General features: G+C 37.1%; 1 protein-coding gene and 1 non-coding gene across 2 annotated transcripts; one reads left to right on the top strand and one right to left on the bottom strand.

Moving 5' to 3' along the window:
• The first annotated feature begins 6,235 nt into the window (after window positions 1-6,235).
• Window positions 6,236-6,308, top strand: Trnar-acg. Its single transcript has one exon. It is a non-coding gene; the product is annotated as a tRNA-Arg (tRNA).
• A 3,765-nt stretch (window positions 6,309-10,073) lies between these two features.
• Window positions 10,074-15,015, bottom strand: LOC120630521 (protein extra-macrochaetae). Its single transcript, XM_039899772.1, has 2 exons — window positions 14,560-15,015; window positions 10,074-11,485 (listed from the first exon to the last, which is right to left on the bottom strand). The coding sequence occupies exons 1-2, from the start codon at window positions 14,941-14,943 to the stop codon at window positions 11,441-11,443; spliced, it is 429 nt and encodes a 142-aa protein (XP_039755706.1). The 5' UTR covers window positions 14,944-15,015; the 3' UTR covers window positions 10,074-11,440.
• Window positions 15,016-17,374: the final 2,359 nt, after the last annotated feature.

Here is a 17,374-nt window from a genome sequence, read left to right as displayed (position 1 = left end):
ACCTAAGGTGTAGATGTTAAGCCTCATGTCTCTGTAATAACAGAAGCAACCAAGTTCTTCGTGAGAAGAACCACGGCATTGCAGAAAAGCTGCATGACGCCAGAAATAAGCATGTCATTGTAACAGCGTCTTGGATCTTGGCTCAAATCCCCCTCTCCTATGAGATAGTCAGCTTGTGACCAACACAGCAATAGGCTTAAAATTATGATTTAACACACAAGTGCAAAATCATTTACCAGCGCGCAGTAAGACCGTCATCGCTCTTATTACGTGACACGACATATACGATGTAAGTAACTCGCATGTACGCTTTTAGGCTTATATCCTGTTATCAGTATTGTTATCAGAGCCAGTGTGCTCACACCGCGCAAGTGCAAACACCTGCCGAGACCACCTGTCGCATGTACCGTTATATCTTAGAAACTAGTGATTATGATACGGCACGATAAGGAACAATATGTGATATTTCCGCATATTAAAACAGTCAAAGCGCTGCGCAGTGGCCGGCAACACAATATAGCTTTAAGCGTGAATAAATTAAAGCTCCCAGAACAAGCTTTAATGACTTTGTCTTAAGTTAGTTATTTGATTCCGAGATAGAAGTATAAGTTTGCATGTTTAGCTTAGAATTACATTCATAAATTAAAATTAAAATTTTATTTGTTTAAGAAGGCTAGGCTATACAATAAGTATTATTTAGGCACTTTTGAAACGTCAAGTCATTCTATTTTAGTGACTCTATCAACGGCTTAAAAGGCAGACTCTACCGAGAAAAGGCACGCAAGAAACTCAGCAGTTGCTCTTTCCCAACATTTACAATTTGAAACTTAACATTAATTTTCCTAGGTTGTGGGAAATGAAAGCGGAGCCGGATGCTTCCAAGCAACCTTGTTATTAAGAAATTTATCAATTCTATAGTATCCTTGGTTTAAAATATGAGTTTTAACATAATAAAGTCATTGCTAAGTTTGCCCAGAATTACAGTTTTCATAGAACAGTTCTTGCAAAAGCTTCTTTAGTTGATTATTTTTTGCGATAGGAGCCTAAATTTTTATTGAAAAGTCTTTTACTTGCCAATGAAAGTCCAGTAAAAAAAGGTTCACCCATCCCGCCAGACTTGTAGTCTGAAACTTGGGACTTGTAGACCGGCAGTGATGAAAGACACGTCGATTCTTTTCACATTCCAAATGGCTGTCACATTTCAGGGGCAGCTCTCGAATGGTAAGAAGTGTTTTCCAAATGTACCCTAAAAGCTAATATAGGTTTCGGATTAAATAGGGTTGAAAAACGTAACTTATATTCGATTATAAGGGTCTACCTTTCACCAAACGTTTATTTAATGCGAATTTAAATTTTTAACTATAGACAAACATTTTCATAACTTTTATCAAAGCTACGAAACTTATTATTTTATGCATAAAAGTACAACTCATGAGATTTCAGTTGCAAAAAAAAACTCTAAAGAAGTATTTTGCTTTTTTATAATTTTTTTAAGATGTCGGAATTCCTCAGAAAATCGAAAAAAAAATTATAACCCAAGTACATGGGGTGATTCGGGTACCCCACAACATACCGGACCTAAATTTTTTTATGACGTCAACTGACCTGCGACCCTCTATAATTTGGGACTAACAGCTATAAATTAAAAGAAATTGCGTATTTCGCCAATAAGTCTTTAGACATCGTTTCGCTCTGTGTTATTTTTCTGTGATCCAGGTCGCGCTTTTGTTCAGTGATGTGCATTCCCATGCAAGATCTAAGAAAAAAAGTGAACTTCATTATCTGTTCTGTGTATAACAATATTTAATATGACTTATAATGTGTAGGTTCTTACATAAAATAAAATATTCTGTCACTTACATTGTTATCTAGACATTGAGAATACTTACTAACATTAATTTTCTTATTCGCAAACTAAAGAAAATAAGTTCCCAAATGGTGGGTGACATCTTATTTTACATACAAATTTGCATATTTTTTTTTTGATTATTTATGGCTATGGATCGTTTAATGTGTCCATCATTTTATTATTCAAATAAAACTTTATTATGTTATTTGTAGTGCACATTTACATTTCTATTTATAGGTATTAATAATATAATGTCTAAACCAACATCTCAAGAAGCTTTCGCTTGGTTGTTGGATCAAGGGTCGGATACAGAAGGCAGTAGTCCTTGAAACGGCGCGTATTGTGAGGAGGTTTCTCACTCTGGAGCCCTGACCACCGGTTGCTTGGGCATTCAAAAGCCCCGCAAGCGGAGGGTGGAAGTTTTTTTTTATAATTTTTTAATAGATTGCGATCAGAACACCGCGCACAAACACACCTCGGGTTCCTTGTAATTTGTTGTATCACAGGCCTTATAGAACGAAGTTGGGTAAATATTCTCCCTTACCAAGAATATCCGACATTTATAACGATTACGTAAAAAAACAAAAAGAAATAGACTTATTTCATAATAAATTCACTGACTTTAGGCGTAAAATTATTGACACTTTTAATTGTTCTATCTGACATTTCAAGATAAAAATAAAATAAAATAAATACTTGACTTCTTATGTTATCAAATATTCAAAATTTATAAGCTTAAACTTGGACATTGATGTAATTTTTTTTTTTTTTAAATTTAATTTTAAATTTAATTCTTAGCTTAATATGATTTTTAATTTTAATTCTATTTATATTTTTAACATTATTAATTATTAAAATATTTTTAGACATTTATTTTGTAATGCAATTATATATAAAATGTAATTAATTTTGAAATTATTTGTAAACGTTGTGAAATAAGCTGTAATAAGCTGAACATTCACTTAGCTCGCAACGTAAAAACTTGGACATGAAAAAATGTATTAGCGGTTGGTTTTCCTAAATAAATAAATAAATAAATAAATAGTGTTTTTTAATTTATTCTTAAGCATTGTTAATAATTTAAAAAAAAAAGAAAAGTAATAAATGATAGAAAAAAAATAATGTCTAATAGGTGATATCAATAGTGCAACATTAAGTGCAATTAGGTAACATTGGTCACACAGATATGTTTGGTTTTGCTTATTATTTTACTTAATTGTTTTTCAATAAACACCTGCAAACAAGGAAAATACTTATAGTATATCTACCTACCTGAAGTGTAGAAATAAGCGCAGTGAATGTATAGCGATCATAATTATGAAAATATTTTCATACGAGGTCAAATGATTTCTACAAGTAATTAGTGAGTATGTCTTTGATGTGTACTTTGTAAATGTTTAAGTACCTATTAATAACACATGATAAGTATAACTAGTTGTTACTCGTGACTTTTCCGCTTTAGTTTCTCTTTATCAAGATCCTACTCTTTTTTTGGGCTAAAAAGTAGACGTCTTCAATTTACAAGCTTATTATATTGCAGCAATTATAAGCAAAATGTTGTCTACATGGATTTAGCTGTAGTTAATAACCGTGCATATGTAAAGAAGACAATTTTTATACCATTCTGACGGAAAGAATCACGGATGTATTTCTGCTGTAAAAACCTCATAACTATCATAAAATGTAGCTTAACTGTAGGTAAGGAAACGAAAAATCATTATTTCTCACATAGTGTAGTTAAATTTTAAAATATCTTTTTTTAAATTGGTGTTGTAATTATAAGGCCCTTTATATGCTTGTTTACTAACGCCTTACTTCTAAAGTAATTATAACAGTAGATTATTTTTTTAAATAACCTTTAAATTTTTTTTTTTCTTTTTATTTATAATTTTTATTAATACATAACTATAACCTAAAATAAACTATTTAAAAACTAAATAAAATCTAAAACGTCCTCGAAACCACCGCAGCGAGGCACAGTTCCTAAGATGCTGGCAGCATTTCCCCTCTGGATGGCCAAACTAATTCGTTGGCCAAGGTAACTGCCCGCTCTAGGATCACCGGTAGACTCGATAACCCTTTTCGATAATTCTTTGAAAAGGGCTCTTGCCTCCGGACCCCACGGTCCCATGATTTGATTTTTCCCACCTTTGATGATACCAGTGGCGTGCACTGGGTTTCTTACCAGCGTATGCATACAGCAGGAACGTTCGATAAAACGGCAAAAATCCTCCTCTTATACCAGTTAAAAATAAATTTTAGGTTAGGCAGTGCTTTCGTGCATGTATGAAGTGAACGCCACTGGATGACACAGAAGTGGATAAACCAAAAAATACTTTATACAAATAGGCAGCCAGGCCTATTTGCTCCACTTAGCAATGTCGTAGCGATTCCAGAGGTAGCCACAGCTAATACAAAGTTATTTATTTATTTAAATTTATGGTCCCTGCGAATTTTTGCGCTATGTTAGCGTTAGTTTGCGCTGGGAGTTCTCCATTATGTTGAACATGTTGTACAACGGCCTTAACCCTTTTCATTGTGTGGGGAGACCCATGCCCTGTAGTGACGTCAATTATGGGTTAATATGATGATGGTGATGATGAATTTTTGTCAGAAGTAAAATTAAGCATCAAGAAAAAAGGCCACCTTCCCTACTCCCAACTCTGTGTAATATTTTGTGGTTAATGTCATATTGTAGCAGAGATTTTTGTGATAGATCTTAGTTGTGTCGCCCTGCGGAACATAGGAATACTGCAGCATTGCTTTGTTCCTAGTCTGAAGGGCGAGGTTGCCGGTGTAATTACAAGGTACATGACGCTTACGTCCCAAGTTGATGGACACAGGGTGACTTTATAGAAAGTGTTCCTTGCATGCCCTGCAAAGCTTTACTCTGTTTATAAGCGATAGTTTTCTACTTACAACAAGGCACCAAGGTGAGCCTGGGCTTGGTCCATCAATTACTATTATTAAAAAAAATATGTATTAGTTGGCAATACGTTTAGTCTCTCGGTTCAGAGGTGCACCGGGTAAGGTCGCAGAGTGCGCGCATACCGGCTGGCACACCTGTGTAATCGCATTAGTCTTATCACGCGATAGCTTATCAGCTGCACACTTGAGATTCGATTCGGTCATCGTAGTGAAGGTGGAATGCTGGTTAAAAAGACCAAAAGTGCGTAATGTTAGTCTGATTATTTTATGTTGCGGTTGACATTAGGATTTTTCCAGTACATTATGCGCGTTTAATTGCTTTACCCAGGTATATTTTTAAGGTGCGCACTGAAATCTTGTATCAGGTATCCGAGAAATATGATCAATTTTGAAGGAATTACTAAAAAAATTAGCTACCAATCGTTTAATTTGCCTCAAAATGACGCATCTTGAATTTCTACGTCTTTAACTAATTACATGTTGGTGAGATAGAGAGATATTGGTGAGGTAGAGATGATAGTTTCGTAAAAACGATAATAGCCTAGTGGTCACAAGACTGCTGCTTCTGGGGTACCGTGTTCGTTCACCGGCACGCACCTTTAACTTTTCTTTGACTTTTGTGGGTTTTGACTTATTGAGCCACTGAATAACACTTGCTTTAACAGTATAGTAATAATAATAATAAATTTATTTAATTCATAGTGGTGAAAACATTACAAATACCAATTTTACATAATTTATCTAAGATCTTTATCAAATAATGCAAAATTAATAAATTAATTTAAAATGGTTGAACCAAAAACTAAGCTAAAATCTTGCGATTTTGCATGCTTTAACAGTGAAGGAAACCATCGTGAGAAAATTTATGAAGTGTACCAATCTGCGCTTGGCCAGCGTGGTGGACTAGGGACTTAACCATTATATTCTGAAAGGACCTACGCAGTGTAGTGGCCCACTGACCGGTAATGTAGGAAACCCGCATGCTACATTTTTAATAATATGAAAAAAATATGTTTCTTACATAATATTGAATGAATGAACCAAAAAAAGTACATACTTAGAAAAAAACGAAAAGTATAACAAAACGACGTATACAATTTGGCGGCCTTATTGCTTCATAGCTATTTCTTCCAGGAAACCAATGGCTAAGATAAAAAACAGAAACAGAAAATAGTTAGGTGGTGCATATACACATAAAATAAATCTTTCATTACTTAAATTTATACATATAATATATAAAAAACAATATTTGTAAAGTCAAATAAGTAACTACAATTATAATAAAAATGATATTTACTTAAAAATAATAAAATAGATTAAATATGAAACAAAATTAATAATTATTATTTCCGGCAGTCAAGATTTAGTAGAACGTTGAATTGTTTTTTAAAAGCATCTATTAGTTTAATTAAGTACATTTATAGAAATAGAACAAACATTTCACCTATCCCGACAACTGGCCCTGTGGCGCAACGGATAACGCGTCTGACTACGGATCAGAAGATTCCAGGTTCGAATCCTGGCAGGGTCGCGAACATTAATTTTGTAATAATTTTATTTGCTCGAAATTGTTTGCCTACCTCGCTTACTTTACGTAATTAACCGTATTGTTGAAGTGACGACATTGAGCTAATGTTTGGCGAACAAGTACAATTCAGCAACAATGATATTTAAAACATATTGGCATCTATTACAATTGACATAAATCTCAAAATTCATTGGGCTCAGAATGCGTTCTTAATTACACGAAATGTGGCTTTACTGCTGAGTGATAAGGTAACTTTTTGATTTACGGCTAACGGTATAAAAGTTTAACAAGCGCAGCTGATCAAATATTGTAGTGGCGATAATTGGCCGTGATGCAATCGCGTGATTCTAGCATCCGTTTCTATGATATTTTTCTAACTTTCCGTTTTTGAAAAGATAACTAATTACGTATCTACTAAAAAGAGTCCATTGGTGAGGAATTCATATTTTCTTAACTTAAAAAAAAGCCATACTTAATTAACCTATATAACTAATTGTTAAGCTTGTTGTGGTTATCAAATTCATTTTTAGTAAGTACTTTCAAAGTTCCATGAGCGCTCCATCATAAGCGTATAGTGCTATTAATTATTACGAGAGGTCGCGGCTTAAATTTTCCATACGTCATCATTAATTCTACATAGTGTAATGAGAAATTTCAATCGGAAGCGTCTGCCTTAGTTCTGTCTGTTCAAAATGATCAACCATCATAAGAACTTAACGGATTATATTTTTTAAGTTTTCCTCTATATTTTACCTAGTGTGTCACCAAAAGATTATTTACGTTTTAGTACCTAAATACCTACTAAGTACAAGTAAATATTTGAGCACTAAAAGTACCTAAATAAGCTTTGTATAGTAAAAGACATATCGATTTGTTTCTATTTTGTGTCACTTTAGAGTCAATCAATTTAGTTAATAAAAGAACTTTGGAGTGAGTAACGTAAATCTATCTTGTTTTAGGTCATAGATATTTCTACCTTAAAGAAGGAATACCGCGATATGCGAAGGCATATGGCGATTTAGTGTTCCGGTGCGACGTCGCGTAGGAACCGATTAGGGGTATGACTACGATACTCCCTAACTGGTTAGCCCGCTACCATCTTAAATTGTATCATCACGTACCACCAGGTGAGATTGCAGTCAAGGGCTAACTTGTAGTAAAATAAAAAAAAAGGTATATGGTTCTCAAACACTTTTGGATCCCCGCATAAAATTATAAATTTATGTTAACGTGGATGTGGCGTACTACTACTGTCTAAGGCTACTGTCCGTCACGACGACGCGACGGTTGAGGTAATATAGTTCTGTAATAGGACGACATACATGTACCTATATCAGCCTATAGCGCGGCGAAGCCGGGACGGATTCGCTTGTAAATCTTACGGCTAATTGAAGATTTCTCTTTTCCAGAGAGTTCCTTTTTATTTATGGGGAAAACCGTATGGCAATACGTTCTATCAATCATATAAAAAATCTAATATAAAAGAACGATAAATACGCCCTTAGGATTAAAAAAATACTTTCAGAATACTGTGGAAAATAATGGAAGTAATATGAGGCGTAATTATACGATCTCAGTAAACGATATACTTAGTTTGTTGAAAATGAGAGGCGCTTGTGTGACACTCAATCTTGTAACCTTGTACTGCTAAGGAATGTCCAGTGTCCACCTCTCATAAGATATATCAACGCTGTTTGATTACCGCATTCTTGTCTTTATTTGTAAACACAATTATTTTAAAACTAAACGCCTCTCAAGTGTGTTTACTCTCTTACACATACCTAAATACAAAGTAATAAAATTAAGCTCATACAAGATGGTCGTTTAGGTTCCCTAGATTTGTTGGACACCTAGTGCTTAAATGAACCACTGACTGCAATGACTGCAATCACACCTGGTGGTAACTGAGGCTGCAGTAGAAGATGGTAACGGGCTGAGTTTTTAGGGGAATGGCAGTTGTATTAAACCTAGGTAATCGTTTTCTAAGCGTCACCGCAAAGCTAAACCCCTTGCATGTCTTCAAATTCGTAAATAGGCAGAGCCAACACATAATTTATTTATTCCATATTAGTTATTACCCCCAATGTAATTTGATTAACTTTGACCTTGATACATATTAGAATATAGGTAGTCAAGTTAAAATACAAAGTCGATAGCATTTATTTATTAATACTCTTTATTGCACAACCAAAAAACTGTTTCCAAAAGGCGGACTTAATGCTAAAGCATTTTCAACCAGCCAACCGTCAGTGTTCCTAGTTACAAAAATTTAAAATTGTGGCCGATGGACGGATAAGTCATAGTAAAAATTTTGTTAAACGTTTTAAAACTACAGTTGCGCTACAGTTACATTGTCGTAACTTATAAAAGTACCAGTAAAGTATCTCAGCACGTTATTGAGATTGGCGTTGTGGCAATTAAGGGCCCGCATTACGTAACAAATTTATGATCGATTAGTTGTTTGGTCGAGATCCCTAGATTAATGGTGAGCATTGTGTCTTGTAAATAGGAGGATCCGGGTTTGATCGCCGGCAGGCGCAATATGGGAATTTATTATTTCTGAATTTTCGGTAGTCTCATTTTGTGGGAGGATACGGCCGTAGGGCCAACCCATTTAGCGCTAAAACTTATTAGGAGTATGGTTTGACGCAGGGCTTTTGTCAATTTTGTCAAAAATTTGTCACCACGTCCGCGCCCTCCCCTAGTTGAAATATATGGATACTTGCAAGTTAGGCAGATAGAGAAAAAAATAAAACATTCTCATTATGAAACTAATAAATAGTTTCATAATGAGGATGAATATTAAATTTTAACAAAGAATTAAGAAAAATAAAACTACACAAATAATGAGATGGTTGAGCTTCGTGATCTCCACACAATTTGTAATACCGCTGCACAAAGACGATAAACAAAAGATTTTTCTTGATTTTTTTGAAGTACAGTAGTACCTCTATAATACTACGGACTGCGGTGCCCAGGTTGGGAAGCCCCGGTTTAGCAAAACCGTCATACTCTTGACAGTTCAGCCCACCACCGCCTTAGAATGATCATCAGACTGAGATTGCAGTCAAAGGTTTGTAGGAGAATTGAAAACGTATTTGCTAGGTATATATAACTAGATATCTCCTTGAAGGTTCGGTATCTCAAAAGATTTAACCTTCCGCAACCATAGGAGCCAACATAAGCAAAAGAGTTCCCGATTCCTTAATAATATAAAACTCGACCTAACTATCGGAAAATCGTTACAGTTAGAAGCCCGATAGAGCAATAATCCACGGTTTACCTGAGGGCTTAAGAGTAAGGCTTCGGTAATAATTAACTGTGTACGTAGTAAACCTGTGGTAGAAGTGAGGTCTATTATTCATTTTCTAAACGGTAAACCTTGTATCTATCTCTTTCATTTTCAAAAGTCATTCGCGAAGCTCGGTCACTCGCGAAGCTTGGTATAAATGTTTCCGTATTTTCAAATCTATAATATTTTCAGTGAGTTAGTAATGGGTGTTTGAAGTTTACGTAGATCCAACATTTCATGGTCCATTTCAGGGTTCTATTATTTTAAGTCTGTAGGTTTCAATAAAAGATCAAATTTTAATATTTTTTTTAAAAGTGCATATAAAACATTTTGAACCTACAGGATTTCAACCTGCGTCTGTCTGACAATTACGGTCTGAGCCCTTATGTCTCAGGCCACGTGCACTTTTAAAAAATATTTATAAATTTGATATTTCCTCCAAGTCTTGGTAAAAACACAATAAAAACAATAAAAGATATGAATAATTCAATAATGCTTTTTATTTTCTTTTGCGGTAGGTACTTATACAAAAATCAGTGCGAATTGATGAAGAGAAATACGAAAGATACATCAAATATTTGTGAATCAGTCAACTTATATATTTTGTGACGAATATTGAAATCTAGTTACAAATGTGTGGTCAAAGATTGGTATAAGTGAGGTTACGCTTTCATTATGGAAACTGAGTAAGCGAAGTCTTTTAGTCCTTGATCTGATAACTAGCCTATCTATTTACGTGGCCAACGCAACCATAAGTGATCTTTGTTATGTAAAACAAATATTATGGACACGATTTCTTAAGACATAAAACAATTTCCATACTGAGATCGGTTTTACCCCACTATCTTACCCATACGTCATGCTATATTAACAATACAATTTGTCATCATTTATAACGCAACCCGAACATAACTAAAACTATAACAGTCTGTTTAAAATCATAATACGCCATTAATAAAGGATTATATAAGATAATTAAAGCATTTTCACCTTATATTCAATATAAAATCATAAAAGGTATTAAATTTGATAATTTTTCGCTAAATTTTTTATATAATTTTTCATATAATTACATACACTATTTACAATCATAATTTGAACTAAACGCAGAACGATAAATTAATAATAGTAATTATGCGTTTAGAACTTATATTTTTATAATCTATAAGAGCAACAAAATCGCCATGCATAATCACACTTAAGAATTTTTTATAACTTAAAATAATATAATTATATAGGTAAATCAACTTTGAATTGATTTACGTCTTTGATATAAATGGAAGCATCGTTTTAAAACTAAATACCTAATTAAAAAAAAACTTTTTTATCATTGTGAAAAATTTATGAATAGAAGGAAATGTTTATTGCATCCTATTGTGTGATATGAGAAAAGTACTGTATAATTCTTTTTGTGAAGAAAATACTAAAAATTATCTAGATGTCGTAAATCACTCAACATTAATATTTACAAACACGTTCACGTACATCAACCTAAATTAATAACTAATAAAGCTTTTTACATTAACATTATAACAAAACAAACGCCTCTGCAACGACGACGCCTTGGTTGCCGTCGGCCGGAGTACAAAGCGGCCGATTGCATTGCAATGCTTTAGTCTTCTTCTGCACGTAATGCCACGAAATAATTAAATTAACGTATTACATTGATCTTAACGAGATCGTACTTAGGATATCATCGTGAGATGAAGTTCACTGGAACTGATGCAGGAGGCTCCTGAACCTGAGGTACTGCCACCATCCTTCTCTCGCGGAGCGCTTCCCATGCACCTCGAGGTATTGAAGTTCACCATTAATAAAAATGTCCTTATAAACTATTGATCACTTAACACGACATCGGCCTGTCTGGTTGATCTTGTTTTTCTGGGGTCTGTAACAAAGAAAACAAGATTATAAGACATTGTTTGAATGAAAAGTTATGTGAAGATGTTCGAGTCTATAGTAGTTTTATACACCGAAAGGCCTTAGTTAACTGAAGTGCATCGAATTGATTACTTAACAAACTGTTCAACATTTAAAGTACGAGGCAAATTAATTGGTCCCTCTGAGCGTTATTACAGTTATTACTGATTGTGACAAATAGTGTATCGGGTGGCACATGCGCATCCCGCCCGCGTCCGGCCATCTGTCACCACATATGCCCATTTCGACACTGTGTTAATTCATTAGCGTCTGGTCAAAGGGAGCCCATTTTATGCAATAGGTGGTGGCCTGGTGATCAGTTCCTTAATTGGTTATCACCGCGCTCGCAACGTTTAGACGTATCGTTCTGAGTATCACTAAGTGTTAGATTACCGCTTCCCGTCCGCACATCCGCGACACAGCTGAACGGCCGCACGTGGCCATACCCTATTTACAGACATACCGAAGGGAGAGCGCACATGTCCCGAACGGATCGGGACTTCGCGAGAGCGAACACGTGAAATCCCTTTATGAGAGAAGCATTGTCGGCTGGATAATGAATAGGTGCGTTGCATTTATTTAGCTATCCGCCACCGGCGCCGTCACGTGTACGCTCATACGCAGCTGTGAACGACCGTTACCCGCACAATGCCCTCGATCGATCGGCGATGGAATCCGACCGATCGGCGAAATCGTTGCACGTGTGCAGCCCGGTAGAGGTTTGCCAAGACATTTCGCGGTGAAGCTGCATTGTCTACTCGCCGCCGATATCGGTTTATTAGTTCGGAGAAGCGTACCTTTACGCTCGTAAAACTTTCACATGCGCGATTTATGCACGAAGTAAGCGGAGACAAAGATATTCAGAGGAGCGGGCGAATGTTGTACGTGGGCGCGAACACCTGGCGCTGTTATTGTCGCCTGTCGGGTCGCCCCGCGCGCCTCCTGATGACGGTCGTGGTGACTGGTGCGTAGAAGCCGCACCACTAAATGCATAGATTTAAATCTTTCTCATTTTAAAGAATTAACAGCAAACAGCAGGCCGCGTAGTTTTACGTTTTATCACGTAGCATTTACTCTACCAATTAATGCTTTTTAATTAAAAATGTTACGATACGGGTCTTAATTAAGTTAACGATGAAGTAAATACATATATCATTACATTTTCAATACTAGGTTAACATGAAAATGAACATCTATCGCTATTAAATGGGGTTGCCTTGTTATAAGGGGTGTAGCGGATTACACGCCTATCCCTTTTATTGGAATGGGTACTTAGCTCCTCATTATGGTTAGGGTGAAAAGTCAACCATTTGCCTGTATACAATTGTACGTATGGATTATAATGGCAATGCTAAATGGTAAGTGTTTCAGTATTATTAATGTCGAGAATGTGGGAAGGAGATAAAGATGGATGTCTGTCAGACGTTGAGTAAGTTGGCGATAGGTCTCACGATCGTGAACGCTCGAGTCAGCTGCGGGCAACAATTTAAGTCGCTTCGCGTGATAGTTGCAGTGGCGTATGTTCGTGACCGAGGTTTGTGGCACAAGCGCCTGATGCCTCTCGAGATACCGACGTGAAATGCCGCCTCACGACTCGCACGGAGCCAAGCATTCCAGCACGATCTCCCCGCAGCTTTTTCTATCATTTTTTACATGGACCTGTCCGATCGAATAAACCTTCGCGAGACAAATGAACTCAGCGTTGAATGTCCTTGTAAGTTTGAATATTTAACATTTGTATTCAGGAATGTGGTTAAATTACTCTACATTCCTATAGTTTCGTCGTGTGGGCGGTATATTAGTAAATAATCAAAATATCTGTATCTGGAACGTAACGCGCTATTTCGTTGGCGCCAGTGGCCTGAGAAAAAAATGTTTAAGTGCCTATGTCATACATATATTTCTATATGAACTTGGACTTGGGTATTATGTCCGCCAGGTGTAATTGAAAACACAACAATAAATTTAATTTTTGGGCAGATGCATTAAATACGCAACGGTCTCAGTGTAAATTCGTGCACACTGCGTCTCCTAAATCACGCTTGTTTTGAACATTTCCCTCGGTTCCAACAACTGGCAGTGATTAAAATTTACGTTGCGCGACCAAGTATTAACGAGCACGGCTTGTAGACGCAAGGCGCTCAAATAAATCCTTCGGAGATGCACCTGCCGTGATTCCAACGGCCAACTCATCATGCATTTATAGCCTCGCTAATCTAATCCTTAGCGGAAACATGAGGGTAATTATTACTCTGCGTGGCTCTGAGATAAAATAATCATACGCAGGTGTCAATCGGAATGCTAAATGAGGCAGAAATGTCTTGAATATTCAGATTGTGTCAGTACAGGGTCGTTTACGCGGCGCCGGCGCAGGTGGCCGCGTTTCAAGGCTGAAATTCAAAACAGCCGTCACGCATGCGTGAGTAGCGGTCTAGATTGTGACTTCACTGAATACGTGGTTTCGCGACTTTCAATGCATTAAATGGAAAAAAACAATAAATACCTGTACCTATACATTTCAAATGAATTCTATTAATATACTTATTTCAATAATGAAATATATTGGAATCATTTAATTGTTCATTTTGATTGGCTTTCATAACAAAAAATAAAAAGTTCATAATTACTAACAATGTTTGCCACAGGAAATGTCTAGAAATATCATTCAAAAATCTTTGTGCAAATAATGTTGCCTATGATATTTTACTTTACTTATAGGTGTATCAGCAAAAACTATTGTTTACCTACTAAGTAAATCGTGCGTCGACACGGGTTGTGAAACTGCCAGCATCTCCACTTTTACCTTCGCTTGCGAAACACGCAGGTGCGCGCCGCAAAAACATTGACACGACGGATTTCATTAACTTTTTATGCAATGGCTATTCAAGTACTGTTAGTTGTAAAATTTAACGCCACATAACAAAAAAACAGGAACTCTATCACGTCGGCCTAGTTGGGCATGATGTTATTAAATTGTAACCTACGTTTTAATCCACCCATTGTTATTCAATAAATATTAATCTTAGAGGTTTAGAAGCTTACCGTGTGGCTGGAGTGGTGTGTTGTGGATACGGCCTTGTCAGCGGGGAGGATGGTGTTGGGCGCCGGTCGGGGTCCGAGAGGACGGCGACGCGGCCTGGGGGGTGAGGCATACGCAGGCGCCAACGCCGCCTCAGCCTCAAATTGGCCCACTGCAGGATGATTCTCCAAAGCCGATTGCAGGTCGCAGATGTAGTCAATCACGTGTTGGATCACCTCCAGTTTTGAGATCCGCCTGTTCTTGGGCATGAACGGCACCAGGTCTTGTAACTTGGAAAGATACATCTGGATTTCGGCGTTTTCGCCGTCCCGATGTCTCTGAACTCGTCCGCTGGCGATCGCCGGCACGGACGCTCCGGTTGCGCACACAGCAGTTATGGCTTTCATCGTGATGGTCACAAAACACGAGCACTGGTATAAATGGTACGAATTTCGCGGCGCGTAACGCGTTCTACACGAGAAGCGGGTGAGGAATGAAGAGATGCGCGGTGCGACGTCGTATTTATGGGCGCGGGTGGGGCGCGGGGCGGGCCGGGGCGAGCCAATGGGCGCGCGGAGGGGGCGGCAAAGCCTGATTTTCCCATGGCGGCGCACGGCGGCGTCTGCCTTAACGTTGGGCGGCCCTGGCTAAGGCCGTTGCGCTCGTGACACGCACTTTGTCCTGTAATATTTGTTTCGAGACTTTATTTCGTTTGATTTGTATGTTTCTCTTATTTAATATTATACCGGTCGAGCTAAGTATTTCCCTTGATCCGAATACATCTTAGTGGCCTTAAAAGACACATGAATATTCAATAAGAACTCGAATTTGTAAAACTGGCTAGGCGCCACGTAATGCAACCATGTGAATTTCGTATTTTTACTCAATATATTAATCTTTGTTAAATTTAGAGGTGTAGACAAATTGATTTATTGAGTTGTAGAAATAATGCTACGCAAAAATCGGGGCCGAAAATTTTTAGTTAATTGTACCTATCATAAATCAGAATTACCTACGTATGTAAAACTATCTAAATCTACTATAGATTTCATATACAGGTATTGGATATTTAAAATAAAAATGACTACATCTAAAAAAGTTATAAATTATGCACATTTAATTGATGACCAGCACATTTGATCCACAAATACCGTGTCGGTGTACAAAGTACCGTGAGGGGGGTGGGGGGAACAATGGCAGTACGTGACGGCATCCACTTGTCGCGGCGACAGGTTTGGGAGGCTGGGGCAATCGGAGCCTAAGAACATATTCAGGTAGAAATCATTTGGGGGTGCTTTTAGCCATAGACTTATATTTACTTCGATCCTTTTGGCTATATTGTATGCGCGCCTTGAAAAAGCTTAAAGCTAGTGTAGATGCTTGAATGAAAAAGATATCTAAATATTTAAATGCATTCTCACTGAAATGAAAATCAATGAATTTAATAGGAGGTTCGATTCCCGGCATCGGAGATTTGGGATTTTATAATTTCTGAATTTTCGCTGGTCTGGTCTAGTGGGAGGCTATGGCCGTGGCTAGTTACCACCCCACCGACAAAGACGTGCCGCTAAGCGATTACGTCTTCCGGTGCGATGTCGCGTAGAAACCAATTAGGGGTATGACTACCATACTCCCTAACAGGTTAGCCCGCTACCATCTTAGACTGCATCATCACTTACCACCAGGTGAGATTGCAGTTAAGGGCTAATATAAAAAAAACTATTCTTCATTTAATACAAATTGTTGCCCATGAATGGTCCGCGCTTATTACAAGTCCTGGTTTTTACAAATCTTGTGGGAATCCTGTTTACATGTTACATAATAAGCCTTTATTACTCTCCGTCCTTTCAACTAACTCTATGAAAAAAGTCAATTCGATTAGTTGCTTAATAAGGGCGTAAAGTACGGACAAACAAACAAACAAAGACACTTTCACATTTAAACGATTAGTATATCATAGTTTAATTTTGTTCTTTTATTTTATTAATTAAAAAGCCTTGCCACAAACCAAACAAACCTTGATGGAAAGAATCAGGACCTAAAACTAGTATCAAAACTAATTTAACCTAACTTTACCTCGTATCTAGTCCATATTTATCTGTCTTGATCGTCTCCAGATGCTCATTATCCTAACCGTATTTATGACCCTACTTTGCCCTACAAATAATATTTCATGTAGGCTTACTCTATAAGCACTTTTGAAACGCTGTCAAAAAGTCTGTTTCTTCGTTTCTGTTTGTAGTGACTCTACCACCTTGTTGGCATAATTTCCCCGTTGGACTAGTAGGTAGCTATTAAAACTACAGATCGCGAGGTCCTGGATTCGATCCAATGCCCGGCCAATGTGCCACAAACCAAAAAAACCTTGATGGAAAGAATCAGGACCTAAAACTAGCATCAAAACTAATTTAACCTACCTTTACCTCGTGTCTAGTCCATATTTATCTATCTTGATCGTCCCCAGATGCTCATTATCCTAACCGTATTTATGTCACTACTTTACCTTACAAAAAAAAAATGTAGGCTTACTCTATAAGCCCTTTTGAAACGCTGCCAAAAGTCTGTTTTGCCGTGTCTGTTTGTAGTGACTCTACCACCTTGTTGGCATAATTTCCCCGTTGGACTTGTGGGTAGCTATTAAAACTTCAGATCGTGAGGTCCTGGATTTGATCCCAGGTCCCGGCAATGTCTAATGGGTATATTATAAAAAAATCTCAGTACCAGCCAGGAGTAAGGAAATCTTAGAAATCTCTCTACTTCCGTGCCTCGATCAGAACAGTAAGCTATCGGCACTTATATCGGGAGATAAAAAATTTTAAAGCCCGCCAACCCACATTG

This window comes from Pararge aegeria, chromosome 16, assembly GCF_905163445.1.
Source record: "Pararge aegeria chromosome 16, ilParAegt1.1, whole genome shotgun sequence".
Lineage (NCBI taxonomy): Eukaryota > Metazoa > Arthropoda > Insecta > Lepidoptera > Nymphalidae > Pararge > Pararge aegeria.
Note: the sequence above shows the minus strand (reverse complement) of the source record. Positions and strands in the feature narration are given on the sequence as shown.